Source organism: Echeneis naucrates, chromosome 11, assembly GCF_900963305.1.
Source record: "Echeneis naucrates chromosome 11, fEcheNa1.1, whole genome shotgun sequence".
NCBI lineage: Eukaryota > Metazoa > Chordata > Actinopteri > Carangiformes > Echeneidae > Echeneis > Echeneis naucrates.
The window spans coordinates 18,392,828-18,419,911 of record NC_042521.1 but is presented as its reverse complement, the minus strand read 5'-3'; the positions used below and the strand labels follow the sequence as shown (position 1 = coordinate 18,419,911).

Genomic DNA, 27,084 nt, shown 5'->3' with positions numbered 1-27,084 from the left:
TCCTAATGGTGCAGGCGAGCGAAGGGGAGAAGGGGTTGTCAGATGGCAAATCTGCTTTGTGAAAATATGACACTGGAAAAGGAAGGGGGATTAGGTTGCCACATATGTAGCTTAGAACTGATAAGACTGTGTCATCATGGTCTCACTGAGTTCCACATTGACAAGACTAAATAGTTTTTGGCAAATATCCTTATTTGGCATTCAACTCTGACTCAGACGAAAAAAGTTAAATAAATAAAAACAATCATCCTCTCAGCCAAACTGTACCCACTCTACAAAACCTTATGTCACATTCAGTGGCAGAGCTCATATTTCTGTAAAGCCTCAGGACACACATTGTCTGCCAGAAGGTTATTAATTATGGTTAGGTTTTTTTGACAGGTGACATCCAATGGTCATAGTTGTTATGAAAGGCACTAAGGGAAAAGACTATGAGAGTGGTGTTTATTCCCACGTGAAAGTAGAATTCCTATCTTTTCTTAAGCCTAACCAAGCCATGGCGGTTGCAATTGTAACTATGCCCGTGAAGGTATGTATGTTTCCGTCACATGTGGCCCACAGTCAGATATTACAAGTTTGCTTGATTTGGTGAACTGCTATTAATTTTGATTGACTCTCTGAGTGGCTGACTGTGTTTTCACCTGTCTGAATTGTAGTTTTTGATACAAGTGTCAAGACTCATCTGGTTTGTCATGTTTTTGTTGTACACATTCTTGCCTTCCTGTTTCATTTGGTGTGTACTCACCTTCTCATCTCATTTCAGCTGTCTTGACTTCCTGCCCTCATGCTATACTTTGTGTGCTGAACACAGCAGTCCTGCCCTGATTGTTTGCAACTGTATCTCTTTGTCTCCCCTCCCTTTGTGTATTTTTGCCTTGTGATCGGTGTTTGTCTTTGCCAGTTCGTCTTGTTCGTCACATCAAGAGTTCCAGCCTTTCCTTTTGAGTTTCTGTGCTAGTGGTTTTTGATCCTTTTCTGACTTAGCCCTTCTGGTATCATTGCTATTATCTACTGTCTTCCTGGTGAATTGACCCTGGATTGCCTGATGATTGCCTGCATGTTTTGGTCAAGTCAAGTTGTACATTACAGCCTTTTGTCTCTGAGTTGCGTCAACAAGCAGGTTGTAATAGCAGGTTTTTCACAGTCTTGTAGCAGTCTTGCTAAGTCGGCACATTGCCTCTAAATGTTTTTATTCACATAATCTAACAGGTATAAACCTGGTCCAAGAATTGACAATGGGGATCTTTCATGCCTTCTCTAGAGGAGCACTCCCACTACATGGAGCCTGATCTCATTGACAACAAATAAAGAACTTTTGTCCCATGTGTTCATTATTAAAGAAGCCAGAGGAATAACTACTGTAAGCATCTGGCACTCAGAGGAGCAAGGGCGGGAGAGAAACTATCACTAACTGCTAAAGAAACTAGCGCATCTGAATGACATTTAAACACCAGAAACTAGGCAATCCACTGACTGCAGCACAGCCAAAAAGATACGTTAGCGGTGTGATTATCCTTGGTTAGCATGGTTTTGTCAGCCACAAGCTGGGTTGAACAAAAGGAAATTTAAACAACAACAAAAAAAGGCAAAAAAAAGGTCGGATTCTGTAGCAACTCTTCTGGATATGCAAGAAAACAATTCCTTCTTGGCTGAATGTTGACATGAAAGATTTGCAGGTGATACTCCACCTTTCTCAACTACAGTACAATGATAATAACACAATACCAAAGCACAAATGTGAGTGCTAAAACATATTTCAGAAATTTGTCAACAATAAGTGCAATATCCAGTCAGTATGGATCATCTGGAGCAGGTGATCAAAAGACAGCAATACATCACCTCCATCCATGAATATAAGATAGGGAATAGTCCGCTTTCTCATCAGCAGCTCTGTGGGGGGTTAGCCTGAGGATTTCAAGGCATCATCTTTTCCATGATTCTTCTGCTGAGGTGTGAAACAACATAAGAGGAAAGAGCATGGAGCTAATGGACCATGAACTGGACCTGAGCTATAAATGCTGATGCAATCAAAGGATGCCAATTACCTGTGAAATGCAAACTCTTCCTATTGATGACAATGGATTAGACTGAAAATTGTGGCCTCAACAGCTGCACAAGCAAACAAGACTTTTTTCATCACTGCTCCAAACTGCCACAGAGAGCAATTTTAATCTTTCTGAAGGCAATGCAAAGCATCTCTAATGCAGAGTTTTGTTTCTTTACATTGTTGGCTGCTGGAGGCTGGGTGAATAAAGTCACAAAAGTCGCTTTACTAAGCTTATCAAACGAGAAGTAGGGCATTTTCCATAGAGATTAATACAATCTGACTTCTTCATGCAACCAGTGCAGACGCCCCCCATGGTCATTAGATAGAATGCAGGTTTAAGGCTTCAGCATTGGCTTTGCTTTGGAGACCCAGTCTATGGTCTAAATAGGTCCGATGTTTTCTACCATCATATTTTTAATTCCTAAATGGTACAGGCTTTTTTCATAAAGGCCTTTGCGTGTCAAGTGAGGAAAGAATCCACACATGGAAGTGGATGAATGTTTCCTTAGGAAAGGTTCAAGTTGTTGTTTGTTTTGGCGTAACTGCTATTTTTCTCACATTTTTTTGTCTCATTCAGAGGCCTAGATGTCAGCTGGTTGTATCCAAAGTCTCTGGGATCAATTTATTTGTATTTTTTTTATCTCAGCGTGAGGAGAAGATGTCTGGGTTTATTGTAGTGACAGAATAAAGGCAGAGAGACAATAAATATCATTACTGGTCAAAAGAACAAGCAGAACTCATGATCAGATAAAGATAGAAACCTCAACTCTAGAACAACACACACACATATGGAACTATCTGTGTCTTTGGATTTTATGGTTTAAAGTGTTTCATCTATAAAATAAGAAAAAGGTTGAGGTCTCTTTTTGCTTTTTCTTGTTTTAAGAGCGGCTAACCCTTATAACAGTGCATCTTAAAAAATGGCAACCAAAGAAAAACAAAAGGTAAGAAAAAAACAGAAACACCTTAATGTGGGTCTATAGTAAAAACAAAAATAAAAACAAACAATAAGTGACTGTCCTAAATTTGATCAGGGTCAGGTTGGAAAAATCTCTGAAATGGTCAAACCTAGGGGACAACAACCCCTCCTTTCCACCCCATAACACTTATGAGCACCACATCAGTCCATTGTGTACTCACACTCTTTGGACATTCCCACTGCAAAGCACTTCTGCAGGCGGCAGTACTGGCAGCGGTTCCTTGTCACCTTGTTGATAATACAGTTCTTTTCCCGGTGACACGTGTACACCATGTTCTTCTGGATGCTACGTCGGAAAAAACCCTGGGGAGAGAGAATGGGAGGTGTTTGTAAAAAGAAACCATTTATGATTTTAAACTCTTTTTTTTCTCAAATCGTCTGAGTTGCCCTATTCTCTCCAAAACATGGTCGAGCACCATTGAAATATTATTCTGACACAAGTCTGTTTTCCAGTTGCCATTTAGGGCTAAAAGAAAGGACGGAAAGTATGTCCCTGCTGGGAGCTCTGTGGCGCTTCAGACGCTGGATCTAAGCTCACACACGAAGACCTAATGGATACAAAGAGAGAAAAATTTCAGGGTATCAAACAGTGAGGCTGCTGGTGCAATACCGAAAACACTGGGGACTTTGGTGCAGTTATGGCTTTAGATCACCACGTTTGTACCTGACAAGGTGACATTGAGCTTGTGTGGAAGACCAAATCCACTTTACTTCCACAACAATACTTTCATTGTGAAGTAATGGATCTTAGTTGGTCCTATTTAATATTTGTTCCTACAGTCATATAAATGTCAAGAAATTTGCATTTAAAGAACTTTTTGGCAGACTTCTGGAATTGACATTATTATTATTGTGATCAAACTCATCACAATAACGTGTTAAACTTGAAAAACAACTATAAATACAACACTGAACAGAAAATACTGTTAGGGTAAATATGTTGTTGAACAAAAATTTCATCACATAAAAAAGAAAACTTGAGTTGGATGCACATTTTCATTTATGTGCTACTTTAAAACCTGCATGAGGCCTTCAACCACACCCACCACCTGTGGACTTCAGATTGACTGGTGAAAGAGTAGAAGTTGAAGATGGTCAGTGGAGCAAACCAAATCAGATTTAGTCACATGAGCCTCAGTCAGACCCAGACTCTTATTAGGAGACTTTCTAGATCAGAACCAGAGACAAGCAAAGATACTGTTAAATTATTTCATCTGTTTACAATGCCTATAAAACATATTCACTCTGTGGCTTTCTCTTTGTCACTCCCCCATACAGCTTCGACTGCTGAAGAACCCAGGCAACAGTTGTTGCATATAAAGTCTCTGAAGCTCTAAACTTCTTCATAGAGGTCGCAGGTGTCTTGGTGGCTTCCCTCAACAGTCTTCTTCTTGGCCGATCATTCAGTTTGTGAGAACGGCCAGCTCTAGGAAGATTTAGACAAGTGTCATACTTCTTCCATTTCTTAATTGAACTGGATGTCCCATAAGTTGGAAATCTCATCTCTTTTGTTATACTTTTCAGTTGTATTTTCTCTGAGTTTCTTGGGGTATTATTTTAGACGTTTCCCCCTTTTGTTGCTTTTATTAATTAAATCATGGTCAATATAGTTGATGTTGCAATTGCAGCAGGAATACTGACTGGACGTCCCAGAGACAGGTGGTTTTATAATACAATCAACTGTACACAAATCTTCTCCATTTAACTAATTGTGACACTGCTGGCATTAGCTAGCTGAATTAGGACAGTCCCTTTGCAGGGGACTGAACATTTATACAAACACTTATTTTACACTCTTTATTTTTTAATTAATTGACAGTAGTTTCTGTTTTTGCTTTGACATGAAAGAAGCTTTTTTCGATAATTCTTCTCAAATAGCCAAATTGTATTGAACATGATTTCATTAATAAAAGCAACAAAAGGGGTAACATCCAATGGGGGATGAATACTTCTTATAGGCATATATTGCTTGCTTTCTTGCAACTGGCAGTGGCTATGCTAATGCTAACTCACACCTGGAGTTTTAGATGGGATTAACCCCACTAACCCATCCCTACAACTCCATGGTGCTGTTACCTCAGGTCTGTGATGTATGAATCCCTGAATGTGTGAGTCTGTTATATGTAACAGGGCTATTATTGACAGTTTGAAGTTTGTCAAAATTAATTTCTGGGTTCATTCAGGTTTATACTCTTGGCTTTTATTTATTACTTTTTCAATCTTGTCATTTCCAATTTCTATACATAAGGAATACCTTAATACGTTTATCTGTTTATCTAAGGGCTTCCTTAAGAGTGTTTGATTATAGTGTGAGAGGTAGTAACTATAGTAACCGGAATTCGTCAGTTCGGCCCTTTAGCTACCGCTGATTTCAAAGGGCTCCGTGTTTTCTTTAAATACTGAGTTATAAAAACGATTTTCTCACGCCAAAATGTATATTAGGCGACATCAATAATATTGCAACGTTTTGTGACTAATTTGTCATTGCTAGGTATTCATTTGGTGTTTATATAGTTCTAAGTAAAAGCTAGCTGCTGCGCCATACACACTAGTGTTTTGAAGATGTTCGGTGGTTGCTTCAGTCTGTTAATTGTGCGAATGTGTAGGGGCAGACCTGTACGTTCCAGTGTGTGTATCACCACCAACCACTTCCATGTGTTTGTTAAACAGCCATACTGTGTCACGAATAAACGCCATGATCCTGAAGACCTGTGACTGGCGATTTCTTCATCCTGCTGCGGTAGAGCCAGTTAGAAGGGGCTACATATATTTATCAAACGGAAAGGTGAAATCCTGCAATATGATTGGTTGTTAACTGTGATATAATGAGCATATACCACAGCTATTATTCTAAAGCCTTGTAACAGCATATCATTCCGCGTCAGGGAAGCAACAATGTATCCAAGACAACAATCAACTGTGTTTTGGTTTTGTTTAAGGTTAACTTTCACCTCCAAGCAGTGTTGACAACAGTACAGTGGATTGAAAAGTGATTTTCTCCTGAAAAAAAGCAGAGGAAAAGACGACATGTAGAACGTCAGGAGAGGTGGGACTATTTTTTTCACAGTGGAGCAAATTTTATGAAATAGATTGTGTATTGCTTTTGCATATTTCCATTATTGGTAACTGTTTTATTAAACCAATACATTGCTTCAGGCCAGGGTGTATTGCTTATATACGCCATTTTTTTCATGTTTGTTAAATTATTGTGTGAAATTTGCCATAATTGCACAGCTTTGTTGACCCTTGACCTCTAACCAACAGATGACCTGTTCAGTTTATCTGAGTGTGTCCAAGAAAATATTTGTACCAAAGCTGATGAAACTCTTAAGGATGCTCTGTATTTCAAAGGTTAAACAAAGCTCTTAAACAAGGTTTTCATTTGTTAACAAAAAATAAATCATTCATGAACTAAAGTTTTTTTCAACCATTCATTACATTTTATTTATACCATCGTTCAACTAAATAGCCGCAGGACTTTAATATGATAGATTTGTTTGATACCAAAAATTACCCTTCTAAAACAATGGAGCCGTTTTCATCTAAAGCCATATTCAGCCATGTGGTGTGACACTCACTGAGGCACTCACTGCTTGAAGGAATGGGATAATGAAGGCAGTGTAGATCCTCCTTGAAAGTCTTGCTGCACAGAAACAGGCTGAGCTCAGCAGCATCTGTTGTTGAGCAGAGTGACAGGAAGGAGAGGAGGGTTTGTAGGAAGCTGGAGTCTTCGCTGCCACCCCCCGCTTCATATTAATTTTCCATAGCTCTGGGGTCCTTTGCAATGATCGTCCATCATCCAGGCCCTTTTAAACTTTGGAGGGGGAAGGGGTTAAAATCCCATTTAACATAGCTGCCTGTAACGGATGGGACCTTGCCTTTTCATTAGTGAAGCAGGATGCACGATGGGTAACAGATTAGATCACAGGAGTGAAACGGACTCCGCAGCCCATCTCGCCTCGGCCTCGAGCATCCGTCAACCCCCACACTGCCTTCTTGGTAGCGCAGATACTAACCAAAAGCAGCCAATCATGCCTCATCATTGATGACACATGATCAGTCTAAGGTCACCTCTCCTCCTTTGGTATTATTCATTTTCTTAATAGAGGCCTTTATCTTGGCTGATGTAAGCCAACTGAGTTGGTTGACATTACCTGGGAAGTCTGATTGATGACCATGGATGCAGCCTGCATCACCATTAGCTGTCATATAACAGTGTTCAGGTTGGGTGCAGAACCCAAGGCTGCTCAGCTACTTATGTCATTCAAGCCGAGAGCATGCAGGTCACTTAGCCTTGGAAATCTGTGTGTGTGTGTGAGTGTGATAGGTACTGCACAGTGGGCTTGTGGGTTATACTGTTATATTTTGTGTGTTGTGCACTCACTGTTTCCCAAGACGGATTTGCATTTTGTGAGCTTCAGCTATTTGGTGAGGGTTTGTTGACAGTTCAAGGCCTAAGCTCCTCATTTAAACTTTCCCCATCCACATTATGGATATATTACATTAAATATACATATTGATGGAGGAAAGGAAACAAGATCTTTTAGCATGAGGAAGTTATAGATTCCTGGCAACTAGGTTTTTCTAGTAGGATATTTCTGCTAATATTACCTATAAAAATAATTTTGATGACAAGAGCACCCAATGATTCCCCCTGCCTGCAATATCCAAGCAATATTTTCCTCTTAAAGGTTCAAATGGTTTAAAGGTATACCTCAATCTGGTCTTTAATATTAAATCAGGTCTCGCTTGTGTATTAATACAGTGAAAGTATCAAAGGTCTCAGTCCACAAGGAAATGCTCACAGTCTCTATTCAAAAACTGAGCCTTAAAGCCAGCCTTAAGGACTTTTAGACCTTTTTTGATGCCACAACAAAGCAGTCAACATGGTTCAGGCCCAGCCCACCTGGACACACTATCCAAACCTGCTGGATGTGGGCTCTCTGCTTGCTTAGTATCAGAAGAGTCATTCAGATCAGAAAAGAATCATACTTTTTTCCCCAGTCATTTTTATTCAAAAAGGCAAACTTTATTTTCTGGACCTATATAAAGTAGGTTTAAATATTTTAAGCCTTTTTTGTTTCAATGATCATTACAGTGTCATGTCTTGAAACTCAGTGTTGTCTTGTCATTTCCTGTTTTATTTTGAAATTCTTACTCTCCTTGTGTTTCAGTTTGCTTGCTCTTCCTCTTGAGCTAGCCTGATTGTCTTTCCCTGCCCTGACTGTATTCAGCTGTTCCCCATTACCTTGTGTATATATAGTCTGCATCTCCCTTTGTCCTGTGCCAGTTTTTTTGTGTCTCGTGCCACAGTGCTAAGCTCTCTCATAGTTAAGTCCAAGTCTAGTTTTCTCCAGGCACTGTCTTCTGGCTTTTGTTTCTAATTCTATAGTCTTTTACAAGCATTTCCTTGTGCTTTTTTTTGCTAATTTTGCTATTCATTTTGCACTGGTTTGTTTCCTTGAAGAGTGATTTTTGAGTTGAACTTTGTAAATAAACATTTATTAATTTTATACTTTGTTTCGCGAGTTGTGTTTCATTTCAGAATCGTATCGTTCTACCAGTATGAACTAGCCAAAATGGGACCAGCCAACTCAGAAATGCTCAAAGCCACTGTCCGTTTCCTAGGTGCCCGGTTAGACCAGCAGGAGGAAGTGATGTTGACTCTTCAGAGCGCAATCAAGGGGATGGTGAGCAGCCAGGAAGACTTCAAGTTCACCATGGTCACACAAGTGCCCCTTCTTACCTCCCAGGTGCAGCAGGTCCTCAGTTTACTAACTAAAATCACACCTGTGGTACACCTGGACACTCATTCTCTGCTCTTGGCTGCAGTTCCCGTCGAGATGGCATCTGTCCTCATCTGCATTTGAGTTTGATAAACTGGGGCTTGCCAGATAGATCGGGCTCATGAGTGAGCAGCTTCCTGGACCCCTGGAGGCTTGTGTTCTCAACTTGAGCCAGATTTTTCAGGTGACTCACAGGAATAAACCAGTGGAAGTTTTTGTGAATGAACATCACAGGAGTTCAGGAGTTTTTTTTTCTACCCATTTTTTTTCTACATTTCACCCATCACCCTTGAGGTTTCAATTGTTATTGGAACACAATCCCCATGTGGACTTGAGCACGAGGAAGATGTTAGAATGGGTGGAAAGTTGCCAGGACAGATACCTGAAAGTGGAGCCAAAAGCCATGCATAACCAGTTCTGCATCTCGCACAGGCTCTGCACCACCTGACCTGATTTTTTATCACTTTTCACTTGAAGTAAACCTCAATGAATAAGTTCAGATATAACACTCTGCCAACAGCAAGACCTTTCAGCCTTGACTTTCTGCACTGAGAGCAGTCTTCTGGATTGCTCACAGTGCAATTGGACCACAAGCTCTGCGTGGGCCATTGTCATCTCCAATGGTTACTGAGCAGCGGCAGCAGCGAACAGATGCTGTGACTTAGAGTACTTCATCTCTACAACACTCTACTTCAGGCATCATCAGTGTCTGAAATGACTCAAACAATTACCACATCTGCTCTTTTGCCTTGATTTTATTTTGCTTTTTCACGTTCTTTCTTTATTCTTTTCTGTATTCTTCCTTTTCCTTCCTTTTTCCTCCTTTTATTCCCCTCTGCCACCACAGGACACAAGTGTCCCCCAGACCCCAGACTTCTCTGACATTTGCCAGCATGAGCCCTATGGGCTCACTCATTTGAAGCTTATAAATGAGAAACCAAAGGACCCCCCTCAAGCTGAGTCTTGTATAAAGGTGTTTACCAAGGAAGTGTGCGGAGGGATCGGGGGAGCGACAGTGCTGGTGTTGGGGGTTATTACTGCTGGGCTAAATAAATTATTGGATCAGAAGTTTCAGCTGCAGGGCCATGCTGAGAATGAATCACATCTCATACCCAAGGATGCAGAGGAGGGCAGAGCTGCTAAACTCAGTTTACCTTCTGACACTCTCTGTGTAGAGTACTGCACTTCAACTAGTATAATTTCTGAAAGGTGATCTAAATATTTTTGTAAAGCTGCAAGCTGCTAAACAGCTTCTGTGCCATGACAGTGCTTTTTTAAGTGTGACTTAAATCCCATATTCCCATATTGTTTGGGAAAGAATATAAAATAGTATCATGGACCATTGGGTAATAAAAGCCAAAAACAATCAAATACATTCACGCCTGCATAAGATCTAATTTAAAACCAGTAAAGGTTCAAAGCGTCCTATATACAGTGTTTCACTATACTCGTTACATAGCATCACATCCATCATAGTATGACATGGATGATTTAAATTTTTGTGAAGTATTTCAAATGCAAATCTTATTACATTCATGGCGACAAAGGCCTGATAATCTTTTTAAGGTATAATCAACCCCATATATAATAATAATGATAAATTTTTATTTTTAATGCACTTTACATTTTAAAGAAAATCTCAAAGTGCGACAAGGTTCAAAACAGATAAAACACATAACAAATGGACATTGGTAAGAACAACAACATTGTTTTGGATGTATTGAAGCCTATTAGGCTCTGGCCCTAAATAGGCTCTTCATCCGTGCTTCTATCTCCTCTAGGCAGGCGGTCAGGGTGGATAGTGGCAGGGGTGTAGAGGGAATGGGGTTTGTTTTTAAGTATGGTCTGTGTGTCATCAGAATAGCAATAGAATGAGATTTCTTGCCTTCTGATGACAGGGGTGAAAAGGGTGGCACCCAACACCAACACTTGAGGGACACCGCAGGTGATGCTCTGGGTGTTGGATTTGGCCTGTCCTAGTGCAACATTCGGCTGTCAGTGAGATATGATGTGAACCAGTTTCTGTCTGTGGGGCCAATCGTAGAGTGCAAGCGGTGAAGGAGGAGTTAGGGTCCACGGTGTCCAATGCAGCTGTAAGGTCCAGGAGAACTAGGAGGGATGGAGAACCAGTGTCACCTGTCATCGGGAGGTCATTGGTGACCTTGACTACAGCCCATTCTGTGCTGTGTGCAGGGTGGAAACCAGATTAAAATTTTTCAAACAGACTGTTGATTTGACTGAAAACTGCTTTTTCCAGTCCTTTGTATATGAATGGGATGTTTAAGATTGGTCTGTACTTGGCAAGGATTTCTGGGTCTGATGTAGGTTTTTTGAGGAGTGGCCTGATGACAGCAGTTTTCAGTTGAGATGGGATGTGGCTGGCCTGTAGGGAGTGGTTTATGATGGTGGTGATGAGTGAGATAGCTGTGAGATTTGACTTCACCAAAGCTGTGGGGATGGGGTCCAGAACACAGGTGGATGCCTTCATTTTCCATGATGATGTCCTCAACTTCCTGCTGTAGTATGGGATCAAAGCAGCAGAGGAGTTGGGCTGTCTGAGGCAGGGGTTCAGTTAGGACTGGTAGGGTGGTGGAGAGGAAAGAGCGGATGGTATATACCTTCTTCCTGAAAAAGGTGATGTAGCTGTCGCATCTCTCCTCTGTGGCCTCCAAGTATGTTTGTGGTTTGAGAAGGAGATTTATAGTAGAGAAAAGTTACTCTGAGTTTCCAGGGTTATTGTTGATCACGGCAGAATTGAATTTTGGCCTATATAAGTTGGGTTGTGTTTGTTAAGGGGAAGATGTTGTTGATGACCACAATATAGTTCATCAATAAGCATACTGCACACACCAGCATATTTAACCAAATCATTATTGTTTCAATGGTTACTGCTGGAAAGCAATTTGTTCTTGTTATGCATTATATCTGAAGTGTGGCTATGCCTAAGAAAAAAAATCTGTGGCTCCAGTAACAACAGGTCGGTCAACCAGTCAGATTGTCATGATTCTGATTGAACCAATAAAAATAAATCAGTTTTCCAGTAACCACTCAGTGAAAGCAATTCTTCTGGATGTTGGGTCTGGGTGAGCGGGACTCGGGCCATGAGCAATGACCAACTTCATTGTGACATAGCAAAGTTATGTAAGTCCTTGTTCTCATTTCAAGGCTCATTTTCAGAATGTTGCTCTGAAACATGTGCATTTGTCTACAGAATGAGTACTTTGACAGTTTTGTCACTGGTGTGACAAGCCCCAGCAGCAGATTTGTCTTCAAAAATCAGACTCACACCAGTGTTGTGCTTTCATCTCTGATCACACATCCTGACATATATGTATAAAAGGTAATTATCAAGACTGCTGATTTACAGAATGGCCAAAATGATAAAAAAAAATACTTCCTTGTATTTGCTAATAATTATAAACAATGCTTTCTGAAAAGTAATTTGTATATCAACTACAGGCTTGTTCTGGCTCTTCATACCAGGACTTGTTTTGTTTTTATGTGCATTCAGCCATACTGAGCTGTAATGTTGGTGCATCAGGGAACACAAACCCAGCCACCTGGGAGATGAGGCCACTTCCCCCTGGAGTGATAAACTGCACCCTAACCAAGATCATTATCCAACATCTTGTTATCTTAATGGGCCGGGGATAGGATGTCAGCGCAACAGCACCACCATCTTAGGCCTTCTCATTTACAGATTAAAAAATGAAAGTACCTCTCATTAATTATTTAACTATAAGCCAATCCCCTGTCCACCTGGCCTACTCCTCTTTCTGTCTCCCTCTCCCTTTCTCTCTCTCTCTCTGCTCCTGCCATCAAACGGCTGTCCGGCTCCTTGGACTGGGTTGCACCGTTTTGTGTTGCCTGAGCATTCAGTACAGCCAAGGGGAGAGAGGCAGAGTGGCAGATTAGCTTTCACTCTTAATCGTGTCGACATCTTATCACTGCCGTGAAAAGTGGAGAGGACACTGAAGACCCTGGGGGGTTCCAGAAAAATGAGAAGAGGTAGAGTGGAAAGTAGGAAGAGGGGGAAGGGGTGATAATTATCCAGTTTATCCAGTCCACGCTATTACTTACACATGTGGTTTACAGAAGAGACACCACAGAGTTCAGGGAGGGAACATTATGGTGGCCCTGAGAGCTCAATGCGCTGCAACCTCAGAAATCAACAACTGACAAACTTCAATTATTAATTATAGTATTTTACATTATAATAAACACATATTGAGACGAAAGGTGAGACGAAAGGTTTTCTACCATATGCACACATTAATAAACACACTTTCCCAAGTAAATGCATCGCAACTCAAGTGGGCTTTATAGAAGCTGAAAATTGACATTTTGGAAACACAATAGTGTGGTGGGATTGCGGTTCACCCTCTGTATCACTTGGAAATACATAACAATGGGACAAGAATGAAGGACTGACTGAACAAAGACCTGAATTGTCCCTTTAGCAAATGTGAAACCTCAACTGATAAGAAACAGAGAAACATTCAACAGCTACAGCCCTGGAAAACAAGACCCCGGTTCCCCAGGCCCCCCACTTTTCTCTGTCCTCTAGACCCCTGATACTCAGCCAGTGATTATCTGTGCAAGTGAACACCCGAAGTGCATAGATGGACAAGGAAATAGGGTAAAACTGAAAGGTGAGATAAAGTAATGTAGAAAAGAGAGGGTAAAAAAAGGTAGAAAAAGTAGGTGAGAGATCTGAACAGAGGCACTGTGTGACTCGCCCAACTCGTTCTGAATAGCTAGAGACACAGAACTGGAGCCCTGACTAGAGGTTTTAAACAACAACAGAGAAGGTTTCAGATCAGCCAGTCTTCCACAGATGTCCCACTGTGGGTCTATTCTCTCTGCCCTGGACTGGAATCAGAAGTCATCTTTAAACTGGGCTTGGGGGGTCCTGTATTTTACGTTAACACACACTACAGAGAGCCTGACCTGTCCCATCCAACACAGCAAGGCATACATTAACTAAACCCAAAATTTATTTCACTGATAGTGGCAATTCCAGTACAATGAACTGCTCACAGTGTTGTGATCATATTTTCATATTACCTACTGTGAAAATCAATGTATTCTATCAGCAGTGAATTTATAGTTTTTTACGTGTGCAATGGGTCCTGTGTGTACTTTGACCATATAAATTCCAGTTCCATGTCTATAGCTTATCCTGGGTTGGTCTTCGATAGTAACACAAATCTTTATGTGATGGCTTCATCTCATGGTGGTTTATTTTCACACCATCAAATATTCTGCTCACGTCAATGTCATAATACGTTAAAATAAATTAAATAGATCCATGTTAAAATTAGCTAGTTGTTTTTTTTTTTTTTTAAATGGCCAGGGTGTAACAGGTCACCTTGAAACGTTTGAAGAGGAAGCGTTTCAAAGTGACAAATGTAAATTGTGGGAGTTGTTGAACCCCAAGCTAACAGATAGGGTCTCAATAAACAACGCAGAGCACGTCTATTATGATTTGTCAACCAAGTAAAAAAATAAATAAAATAAAATAACACAATGATAAACATATATATTATATGTGAGGATGAGAAAGAAGTGCATTAAATATTGTTTTGGACTGTGAATGTATTTGTATGTATGTATATGTAGTTTTCTTCAGAAAGGCTGGAATAAAAGCCCTGTGGTGCTTTGTTTCACACATTTTCTACAAAATCCAATAAATAAACAAATGTGTTCACAATAAACACCATCACACCATCACCCCAATGGTAAAAAAAATAAATAAAAACAAAACCATCGCTGGCATTTTGGAATACCTGTATCAGTAATCAGGTGCTAATTCATCTGACAAATTGGAAGTCCCCCTCCACTGCATTATGCACGAGGACACCCGGCACAGTTATTTCACTTCATACATCAACAGTAACCTGAGTTCTCTCCACTGCAGTCACACTCCAGCTGATACTGATGGCTATGTGTGAAGATGGACAATGTGGTATTGGCATAGATTGTAAATAAAGATGGCTGGAGTCTCCATGACGTCACCCATGGAGGTGGTATGCTAAGAAACTGCAGCTTTTATTTCTTCATCTCCACCACACTCTCCCTATACAATAAGGGAACGCAAAGATACAAGCGCCATTTTGTCCTGCTGACGTAATTTAGAACCAGGAGGTAGAGGAGTGGGTAGGCCCTGACACCCAAGGTAACAGTCAAAGTTAACTCAGTAAAACCAAACGTATCAACCTAAGTATAATAATAACTACCTCAAATGAATGAAACCATTTATTTTTCATTCATTCATCTTCAAGCGGGGGGGGATGTTTGAGCCAATCCCAGCTTACACTGGGTGAGGGTGGGGTTCACCCTGGACAGGTCACCAGTCCATCCCAGGGCCAACACACAGAGAAAAACAACCACTCACAATCAGACAATTTAGAGTCACCAGTGAACCCAAACATGATGTCCTGGGACGGTGGGAGGAAGCCAGAGTACCCGGAGGATACCCATGCACAGAAAGGTCCGTCATATTGTGGGACAACAGCGCTAACCACTATGTTGCTGTGCTGCCCTGAAACCATTTTTGGTTTATGTGTACTTTGATATGTTTGCTTGGCTGTAGGTCAATGAGCTAACATTGGTGGCAGGTAAATGAACTGTAGCACTGCCAGCCAGAGAGCATGTGTTTCATCTCACTTTTGGGGTGATGTATATTTACATACATTGCTTAGATGACACAGAATTCAAGCCTGGCTTCCAATGACTGAGAACAACACAAGAGCTTCACTTGCTGAGGAGTAGAGTATACTGTAAGGAAAGTAAAGTAAAAAGATGAATGTTCATGCTTTAACAGTCATATCTATTTCTTGTCACACCTCTGTGTTGCTGACCCTCTCAGTTAGCACTTCTTTTATGTTTTACAATGTTGACAAATCACATAATAGAGTGAGTGTGAGCACAGAGGGGAGCTGTATACATTATCGTGACAGGCAGAACGCAGTCGGAGAAAGGCCCCAGCAGATCCATGTGCTCTTTTCGCTCTCTATCTCTCCAGTCAGCTCTCTGGGCTCTTCATCATCGACATCCAGCAACAGTAGCAGACAGCACAGAGTAAATAAAGATATGAAAATTGCATGCGGGAGAGGGATTATGAGAGGTGAGGAAGGAGCTGCCAAGTCAAGCACTGCTGTGAATGTAGCCAAGGGAGTAGTGCGGAATATATAGATGGGTTAACTGTGACCAGCTGACACATGGAAAACCAACAGCAACAACATGTAGATGAGTATTTTACTACTACTTTATTACTTCATATATACTATTTGTATTAATCCCAGGGACATACACACAAAACTCAACCAATGTGTTTGTGAGATCCCCAAATCTGTGCATCCATCAAAGCCAAAAATAGATATGAAGTTTTGTTACCAGATTTATAAACTCCTGCATAATTCATTTTTCCACCCAGGAGGTTGTATTTTTAGTCCTGTAGATGTGTTTGCCAGTCAGCAGGATACCCTCTGACAATCGGCTGGCTCAGTGCTGTACTTGCAAGAGAAAGAAGACCAACTTCAACATATTAAAACTACGTAATTGTGCCTTCTATATTCTGAACAACAGTAAGAGATGTCAATAAAAAAAAGGAGAAGCTCAGGAAGAAGTTAAAAGTCGATAGAAATTTGGACTTACCCTTCCTACCCAAAACTCAACACTAGAACCCATCATCTGCAGCTGTCTCTGAATGACAGTAAAGTTCAGACAAAAGCTTCAGGGGTGAACAATACATACATAAGGCTGTTTTTGAGACTGTGATTGCGACAGCTTAGTGTTAGTTTCAGTTAACGTTTGTCTTAACATAAGAAGACAATTTAACCATTTGCCCTCTTCACCTTTGCTACATAAACCACATTAAAGCCCCCATGTTATACACTTCTCCGGTGTTTACTATAGGGTCTAACTTTAGTTTTTTACTTTCTGCAAGAAGATATGTTTGTGGCATTTGGGACCAAAAACTATGTTGCTTTATACCTTGTCTGTCAGACTTTTCTCTAAAAGCCAACTGCCAACCAAGTCAACATGCCAATCAGAAGACAGGATCCGAGTCTCTACAGGACCTTGAAAAAAATGTGACCATTAATACAGTTTAGATTTAAGTACAGTTATAAAATAAAAAAATATAAATTTTGTTAATGTGGTTATGTCAATATTTCTGTGAGATTATTGTTATTGTGTTCACAAACTTGAGATTCATGTCAACAGTTTATCATTAGACTGACACGGCTTTTGTGTTATGCACAACTGTATCTGTATTCAGCTATAATTGTAAAGGTATAATAATAATCATTATGATGATGATGATGATAATAATAACAATAATGATAATAGTAATAAGAAAAAGAAGAAGAAGAAGTAGAAGAAACTGTCCAGTGCAGAAGATACTGTTTATAATTATGGAGTTATATTTTGATTGCTGCTATCTATAGCTTTGATCCAAAATGTAATATTTCTGTATAGCCCAGTCCAGCCCAAGTTTAGGTACTAGCAACTTTTTGTCTGTGGGGAAGGTGGAAAAGGCATTTTTTAATACATTATTTATGTGTCAGATCCCCAGTAGGTCTGTGAATAGTGAAAAAAGCCCCCAAATCTCTAAATTCTGCTTTGGTTACAAAGTGGATTTGTAGGTGAATACAGGTGATTTATTCCTCCATTCACGCCATGCCTATGGGTCTGAGGTGGAAAAGAGAGAGAGCAGCCAGGGCTGTGGGTTCAGAGAGAAAAGTGTTTCTCTTTGCAGTGTGAGCATTCAGAATTGTGTTTTATTCACAGAGGTTATGGTCTCCCGCTTGTCAAACCAGTTCCATCAAACTAATCCCACTGTGTCAACATTGCAGGATCCAACATGTAAGGGAGAGAGGGGGAGGAGTGTTCACGGCTTTAAGTTTTGTCTTATCCCCAAAGGCCTGTCAGCACTGATGACATGCACAGAGATTCAAACCATCTTTCTCTCTCGACATTTTAGGGCTTATGCAAAACATTGTTAAGATGTCACTTAACGTATATATATATATATATATATATACGTTAAGTGACATAAAAAATAATATTATATATATACATATATATATATATACAAAAATGTTGTAATGGAGCAGAACTACCTTTCTGGCAATCGATTGAACTGATGCTGAAAAGGTAGAAGTCTTAGTTCTTAATTCTCAATTCAGCTGTTTTATGTTTGTCACAGGACTAAAAATTACAGAGTCCATTCCAGCAAAAATAGCAGATGAAGCTTCGGTACCTTATCAGACTGCAGTTTAGAGTAATTCTGCAGAACTTGTGACATTCTGTGGAGTTCTCAGAAGGACGTTGTTAAACATGTCAAATGGCAGGAAGTGTAGGGGTGACTAAATGTGAGGGCCGCCTCGACTTTGGAGCAATTTCATTGACTTTGGGTCAACACAAATGAAACTGTCATCTGTTGCATATGCATGTGCTTCTGTTGGCCCATATGCCATGCACCATTTTTAACAATTCAAATGAGCTCTGTCCATACAAAAAGTCTGCTACTGGCTAACACAGAGGGATTCAGTTATGTTTGAATTAAACTGGAGTCAAACTAGTAGAGGTAGTCAAACAAGTCTGATAACCATCACTAACTGATGCTATTCCCTGTTGGTTTAGGCTTGATCACAAGCTGGAGTAATACATCAATAGAAAAGGGAAACAACTGAAATCATCTCTATAATTAATTGGAAGCTGAAGTAATTGATCATTTAAAAACTTCCAACTTCTTTGTTGCTCTATAATTATAAACAGACTATCTTTAAAATTTGAAGGATTATAGATTATTGGGTTCGTAAAAAATGAAGTTATTGATCTAAACATCCATCTATATCGATATTGTACCATTATCCACGCAGAGTTGTGGTGGGACTGGAGCTAATCCTAGCTGACATTGGTGAGGGTGAGGGTGATGTTCGCCAGTCCAGGGCCCCCAGGGCCGACATACAGAGAGAAACAGCAGGAAGCTGGAGAACCTAGAGGAAACCCATGCAGGGAGAACATGAAAAATCCCTACAGCAAGCCTGTGGGCCCAGGGCTCAACCAAAGAACCTTCTTGCTATGAGACAACTACCAACAAACTAACCACTGCAACCACCATAGAAGATATTCATCAAATCATTCAACAATGAAAAACCTAGTGAAATGGACATAATTTGAGTGCAGCTGATGTGTGATTGTTTTGTCAAACCACCTGTCTCTGGGAGGTCCAGTCAGTATTCCTGCTACAATTGCAAATGAAGCGAAAATAATACTCCAAGAAACTCAAAAAAAAGATTATTGAAAAATATAAGACATGAGATGGCTACAAGAAAATTTCCAACTTACGGGGCATCCCACAGAGTTCAATTAAGAAATGGAAGAAGTATGACACCTGTCTAAATCTTCCTAGAGCTGGCCACCCTCACAAACTGAATGATTGGCCAAGAAGAGGACTGTTGAGGGAGGCCACCAAGACACCTATGACCTCTATGAAGAAGTTTAGAGCTTCAGAGACTTTGTATGCAACAACTGTTTCCCAGGTTCACATACAGCCGAAGCTGTATGTGTTGAAAAAAAAAAAAAGAAAGCCACCGATGAGAAATGTTCACAGCAAATATTGCTTGGAATTTGCCCTACAGTAATGTGGGAGACTCCAAGGTCGATTGCAAGATAGTTCTTTGGTCTGATGAGACAAAAATTGAGCTTCTTGGCCATCAGACTAGACGCTATGTTTTGTGAACACCAAACACTGCACGTAACCACAAACACCATCTCCACTGTCAAGCATGATGGTGACTATATAATGCTCTGGGGATGCTTCTCAGCATCAGGTCTTGGAAGGCTTGTAAACGTAGAGGGGAACATGCATGCAGAAAAATATAGCCAAATCCTGGTGGATAATCTGATTCAATCTGCAAGAGAACTACGACTTGGGAGAAGATTTACTTTCCAGCAAGACGATGACCCCAAACATACAGAAATGGTCCAAACAGGGTGAATGTTCTGGAGTGGACAAGTCAAAGTCCAGACCTCAATCCAATTGAGAATATGTGAGCTTTATCTATTTTGTAAAGAATTCAGCAAAAAATTGCAGTTTCCAGATGTGCCAGACTAATTGAGACATCCATACAGACTCAGTGCTGTGATTGCAAACAAAGGTGCATTTACTAAATACTGACCTGAAGGGGATGAATACTTATGCGATCATTTACTTTACATTATTTAATTTTAATTAATTTACATTATTTTGTAAAAATGTGTTTATTTTTTGATATTAAAGAGGTTTTGGGTTGTTGTTGTTGTTTTGTTTTTTTTGCATATTCGTGTCAAAAAAGCCAAATTGAAAATGTTTTAGTTTATAAAAGCCATAAAAGGTTGAAGCATCCAAGGGGGGTGAATACTTTTTATAGGTATTGTAACAGGCATGAGAGTCCATAAAGAACTCAGTATGACCCAGAGCCTGGTGAGTGAAGTAATCACGCACCTCCCTCTGGGCCAAAAGCTCCAAAGGATTCCTGGCATACCAATGGTTCTATTATAGAAGCGGGGCAGAGCAAACATTGCTTCGCAGTCTGAATGCATGGGTGAAAACTGGAAGGCCTAGGACAGGGGTGTTCAAGTAAAATTCAACAAGGTCCAGCACTATAAAAAGGCCTTGAGCAGAGGTCCAGTGGTGATGCATGTGTGTTCCTGCACCTTAAATTTCATACAGAGGGGTTTCCTTGTGTATCTTGTGTGTCTATCAAATAATTGCCTTTGCTATGTTATTATGTGATATTCAAGTGAAGTTAAAACTTACTTTTAAATCACAGGAAGTATATTTCAGTAATATTTCAGCAATATTTTCTGTCAGTTTTAATTTTTAACTTGAGTGATTTTAAATCATAACAAGGCTACTATAAAACACATGCTCTTTTCTCAATTCAAGTAAAACCAGGGACACATCAAAAAATACAATACATATCAAAAACTTAAGGTTAGGATGGTAAGGATTCTGAGTATAGCTTCACATTCCCTTTTTCTTCTTTTTTTTAAAGTCCATTTGGCATGCTAACAATGTCAAACATTTACAACAATCTCAACAGATCTTTACAATTGGACTACCTAAACAGTTCCAGAGTAAATGGTTTCCTGTATTTTCTGTTATCACTCCACATAAGAGACAGACGGGTTTGAACTGCTCTTGGGAAGGAGGAACATTAAGCAATATGTTAACTCTTCACTTCACTGTAAAACTCCTAATGCTTCTTTTTCTTCCATGCATTTATTGGCAGATAATTATTCTTGTCATATTACTGACTCCCGCTCTCCAACTATGACTCTGTCGCTCTCGGCTCATTTCTTTCCAGCCCATCTGACCGACAGATTTGGGAATGCACACTTTTCATTGGCTGAGCGCATCACATGAGATGACAAACTAGTACTTTAAAAGCTAAATATGCTGTGCAGGTCAAAATAGGAATGCCCAGTCAAAGTGCAGTAATTCTCAACAAATTGGCCTTGGTCTGGATATTCTGGCTTCAGGGTCCACACCTGGACTACGGTCTACCAGTTGGCAACCCATTAGGGCATTAGGGTATCCAAGTGGTATTCTAATAATATTTTCTAATGGCATTCTGCATTATACTTAACTAAGTAATTTAAATATTTAATGTTTAGTGAACAGCTAATATTTTTGTTTTTAAATGTTGTTCACAGAGCATCTTATTAATGCATTAAAGGTCCATACAGTCTAGGTTAACCTTCAAACTGTATATTCTAAATCAGGTCTAAGCTGTACATTAACACAGTGAAAGTATTAAAGGGCTCAGTCTGCAGAGAAATGCTCACTGTCTTCAGAGAGAAAATGTAAAACTACATTAAGATTTTTGGTTTGTAAAATCATACATGAAAAATTCCTTACACTCTGTCCTTGTTATGTATTGTTCATGTCTAAAATGTGTGCAGTTTCATGGCAACAACTGCCAAGAGCACTATAGGTAAGACAGAAGACAGAAGAAATGCTGGCAAGGCAGATATTGGAACAACAACAAAATGACCTAAACCCATCTATAGTCCAATCAACAATGGTGTAACCTGAATTAATCACACTTGCTAGTGACATCGGTGGCCAGTATATACGTCAGCCCTGCAGTTCAGCTCTGTTTAGACCTGGAGACTGGGAAAAAAACAAAAACAAAAAAAAAAACAGGAAAATGATGAGACACTCCAAAAGAACACTATGATTACTCATTGATGACCTCGGAGAGAGTACATAACCAAATTAAGTACCATTTACATTCTTCCTTGAATATGATTTTAGTATGTTTATGTTGGAATTGACAATTTTCCACTAGGCTGCAATTTAGAATCACCACTTCAGCTAGGACCACACTGTATTGGTGTCTGCTTCTTAGTTTCATTGTAAACTAAAAGATCACATCTATGGCACAAATGGGATTTTCAAAATGAAGAACCCATTAGAATGAGGAAGAATCAAAGGGAAAAGCGTCAAGAGACTCTTGTGTTTCCTATGTCAAACAAAACAGGAGGCTTGAGCTTCGACTGCTTTCAGTTCATTCCTTAATTTGCATTATCAACCAAATAAAAAGGAGTGTAAAAGCATATTGTTTCAAAGGTCAGATGTGGGTATAATTCAGATTTCCAAGTGGAACTGCTGCTTGAAACAGGAGGAAAGAAAAAAGAGGAAAATCAAACGCAGGAAGGCCATTCAAGTTTTCCTTGCTTTGAGGAAACTATTCAGCCATTATGCCAGGCTACCAAAGGAACAACTATCTATGGGGCCCAGCACTGTCAAAGGCCCATTCAGCTTATGGTTTAGAGACCTAGTCTTTCATAATTTTAGTACCTCCATCAAAATTATTTAATTTGCTTGCTTTCTTCCCAGAAGTTCAAAGTAAGTAGCAATGTTGATGCAAAGCTGGAGGCTAATGCTAACTGGACTGGCTACATAGACAAAAATAGTTGCACTGAGTTATGTTACTAGGTGCTACAGGATGCCAAAAAGAAAAATCAACTGCTACCCCAACTATTAGCTCCTTAAGAGGTGTGTATTATATTTCTCTGGTGTCTGTGGTTGGATCTTGATATTAATACACTGCACACACCATTATATATGTAGTAGTAAATAGATGTTTAAAACAACCATTTACCTCAATGGATTTACTATAGTGAAATACTATACTATAGTGAATAAACACCAGCAGTTGCGTAAAAACCACTCTCAATGATAAGCAGTCCGGCTAAAATCTGAGTGTCCATTGTCCTTGAGTCACAGACAGAAAGCAGCAAATCACCTAGTCAGAGACATACGTAGCAGGAGTACTTACCTTGCAGCCCTCACATGCACTGACACCATAGTGGTATCCAGAGGACTTGTCCTGGCAGACAAAGCAGGGTTTGTAGACTCTCGGAGGGGGTGGTGGGGACGGTGGGCTGGGGACGAGCTCCTCAGAGCTGGTGCTCTGTGTTTCGATGGCTGCAGGAAATGGAAACAAGAGGCGGAAGATGAGAAGCTGATTTTCAAATGAAACCTACAAAACCAGGTCCTAAAGTCTTTATCTTACATTTAGCAGTGCTAGGTTTGGTGCTATTGGTTGTGATTAACAGACAGGGTTTCCAATTAAAATGTTAAAATGTTGCAGTTTGATGTTTAATATTTCTAATGCAACTTTGTGAAGTTTTGTCTTTGAATGGAAAGTGTAAAAAGGTTTCATCATCACACAATAAGCAAATTACATTACATAATGATCTGTACAGAGTACACACTATAAATATATAGCATATATGTAAATTGTGCAAGGAGGAAAGAAGGCCGGGGGCTCATATAAGTCCCTTCCCTATATGAAAATATATTATACAAATTAAAAAAACAGATGAAAAAGAATATTTCAGTGGTTTAACTGTCTAAGCAATGTTTAATTCAAACTTCAAAGTTGTTATTAGTAAATTCAAGGTATCAGAAATTATGACATCGAAAGTACAATAGTCATTTAAGAGTGAATCCCAGTAGTAAAAAGAAAAATTATGAAGTGCATTCTGAAGGTCAGTATCTGTGAACATTGAATATTGAATCTCTGTTAAGAACCAACTGTGTATAAGCATAATAAGATATTTGTAGTACATAGTTCTAGTTATTAATAGTATTATTGTACATTTGATACAAGAAGACTAATGAAATTGCTTGTTTAAAAGTACAAGAGTAACAGTAAATACAAGCCTTAGGCTATTTTGATGCAATCAAAACAAAAATGTTTGGAAGAGACACTCTGTTCTTTTTCTTTAGGAATTTCTGAGGATCCATCACTTCTGGAGGGTGTTTGTCTGAGATGTTTATACAAAAAAATCTTTCCATTTCAAACTTCAACTGTGCATTTGAAGTACATCCAAAGAACTTTACAAAAACATCCCAACAGTTAAAACTCGTGGCAAGGGCAAAATCAAATACTGGTAACAGTATGTTTAGGCTGATGTGCGCAGAGAGGAGGGACTTTTCACAGAGGAATGCACCATGTGCATGTAAGAGCAAGAGAGCAAGAGAGACAGTAAAAAGTAAATGCATCTGGAACATCATGTTATCTTTTTTAAAAATAACATTTAAAAAAAAAAGGCCGCCGCAAATAAGTCAATGTATGGGAGACACTGGAGCAAAACACATCCAGCCTTCCCTACTCTTCCAACAACATGGCAACTGACATATTCCAAACTGCCTGCTTCAATGGCAGACTACACAGAAGGTTGACATTTGCTTAAAAAACAATAATTCTGGAGACTGTATGATTCTTATCTTTTTGATGGTTGGTACTGCACACACAGAAAGGTAACACTTTCTGTCACATGCAGAAGGAGAAATCTTACAAAATTTTCTGTCACCTAGGAAATATTCAGGGTGAATATTAAACAGCAGTCTCAATAAGAGATGTCCATGTAGTTTGTAATTTTCAGATACAAAACATGCATATAACGATACTTCAACATAGAGGTAAACAATCATTGCAAACTAAGCACTGTGCTGAGAAAATGTGGCAGTCTTTGTATCTGTGCTGAGACTCAGATCCTGCCCTCATGAACACAACTTATCTACACAGAAAATGGAGAACAGTCTCTCCAGCATCTCTACTGATTTGATTACATTCTTCCGTACTCAATCAGTGTAAACTCAATTACTGACGGTAGGGGACAAGCTCCCATAATTACTTGACTGTCATCCTTGCATGGCATTACCTGACACTTTAATCAAATATTCCACTACATTCTCCCTGTGCGACTTTTTTGCCTATGCCAAATATGCAGTTTTTTCATTCAGCAACTTTGGTTACTTGAGGGAAGACTTAACTAATCTGTATGTGAGGATAACAGTTGCCTCTGAAATAAGTAAGGAGAAAGTAAGATGGCCAAGAAGGTTAATTAAAATGGGATGATTTTGAAATATATCTGGGATTCTTATCTGAGTTTGAGGAGAACTTTGGACTTCAGGAAAAGTCTCTGTGACTTGGCATAAAATTGTGACAGCACCAAACACTTAAAAGTTCTGCAAGCTCTGTACATACACTCACATAAAGTTGGCATAATGATGCTGCGTCAGGATTTAGAAAAGTTTGCTGGTCTGAATTTTGAGTGGATCTGAGAATAAATAACTTCAGGAGGAAAAGTTAGCCATGTTGTTTCCTCTCAAACCTGCAGTGTGAGCTGGTTTTGTTGCAGAGGACAGAGACGGATGTTTGTCGTCTCATTGTTCCATTTGCACCAAGTGATTTCTTTCCCCTGCTGCAGAGGGCAGGGGCGAAGGCAGCTTGTGCATGCAGATGTTTGTTGAGACACCAGAATTGAGTCAAACCAGGGGTCTGGCACACAAAGCCCCCTGATGTAAAAGGAATAAGAAACATGGACACACTTGTCGAACAATCTGCCTTCACTTAAGATGCTACAGTGACACAGAAAAAATAACATCATTATGATTGAATGATTCCTACTTAATTTAATAATTTTCCTGTACTTTTACAATGTGAAAATATCAATAAAATTGCCGTGAATATACATATCTAATCAAAACTTAGTTAAAAAAAAAAAGCTCTATCTGTGAACACCTGAAAAATTTAAGGTAACACATGTTCAAATAGTTTGTGGGATAGGGGTTAGTGCTGTTGCCTCACAGCCAGAATGTCACAGGTTCAGTTCCTGGCCTGGGGCCTTTCTGTGTGGAGTTTGCATGTTCCCGCTGTGCCTGCGTGGGTTTCCTCCGGGTACTCCGGTTTCTTCCCACCATCCAAACACATCATGTTTGGGTTAACTGGGGACTTGTGTTTGTCTGTAGGTGTGAGTGTGAGTGGTTGTTGGTCTCTGTCTGTCTCTGTAAATTGGCCCTGTGATGGACTGGTGACCTGTCCAGAGTGTCACCCGCCCTCACCCAGTGTGAGCTGGGATTGGCTCCAGGGTCAGGACAATGAATAAACAAACTATTAAATTCAAGTTTAATACAGATGTAAATGGAGACAAATGACATTTGGACAAAAATTTTTTTGCTTGGCAGATATTTAATATTTTTTCTCATAATTATCTAATAAAGTCCAACAACTAACAAGCTGCTCCTTTGTATTGTGGCAGTATTTGATCATATTTATGTTTCATTTTTTTTTTTTTCACGATTAAAAATTCTTCACTAAACATTAAAAAGTCTGAAAACAGTTAAAATGTCTTAAAAACTTAACAGTTTTAACTATGAAAATAGGAAAAATATAAAAGGAACTCAGCAGCTCATTCTCAGTCCAAACTGAGAAGCACTTTAACTTTGGCATACTACATGGTGTATCAGCCATTCAGGATATGCTGCAGGGACCTAAACCTTGGCTGGTTTAGCGTCATGTCATAATCCTTGCATGAGACCTGAAGGAAGAGGCGGGGGGGCATGAGGGGAACTCTGAAATGTCATGTTTGGACAACGTCAAGTTATGCTTCTGATTTAGAGTTACAGTCTGCAAACAAATACTTTTCTGTAGGTAAGGTCAAGTCGGCACTCGTTTCTCTAAAGAAACTTCCAATTTTAAAGATACACAATCTTGCATTCACATGTGATGCAAATGTGAAATTAATTAAATGCTATACTTTACATGCATACAAACTCCTGTGCCATAGTCAATCTAACATGGAGGAGTCTTTAGGCTACTGAATTTTGTAATGTAAGTCATACAAAAGTTACACATCAGTAGACACTGTCCAGATAGACTGAGTATCAGCATAAAGGGTATACATTTAATGAAATC

The 27,084-nt window shown here is 39.6% G+C and overlaps 1 protein-coding gene across 3 annotated transcripts in view; it reads right to left on the bottom strand.

Annotated features, from left to right (window-relative positions):
- Window positions 1-27,084, bottom strand: part of LOC115050626 (retinoic acid receptor beta) — a 103,845-nt gene that overhangs the window by 25,938 nt on the left and 50,823 nt on the right. For all 3 annotated transcript variants that reach the window (XM_029513556.1, XM_029513554.1, XM_029513555.1), the window contains exons 2-3: window positions 23,155-23,303; window positions 3,188-3,329 (exon numbers count right to left, since the gene is read on the bottom strand). In XM_029513556.1, coding sequence (XP_029369416.1) covers window positions 3,188-3,299 — 112 coding nt within the window. In that variant the 5' untranslated portion in view covers window positions 3,300-3,329; window positions 23,155-23,303. The remainder of the gene's footprint in view (window positions 1-3,187; window positions 3,330-23,154; window positions 23,304-27,084) is intronic.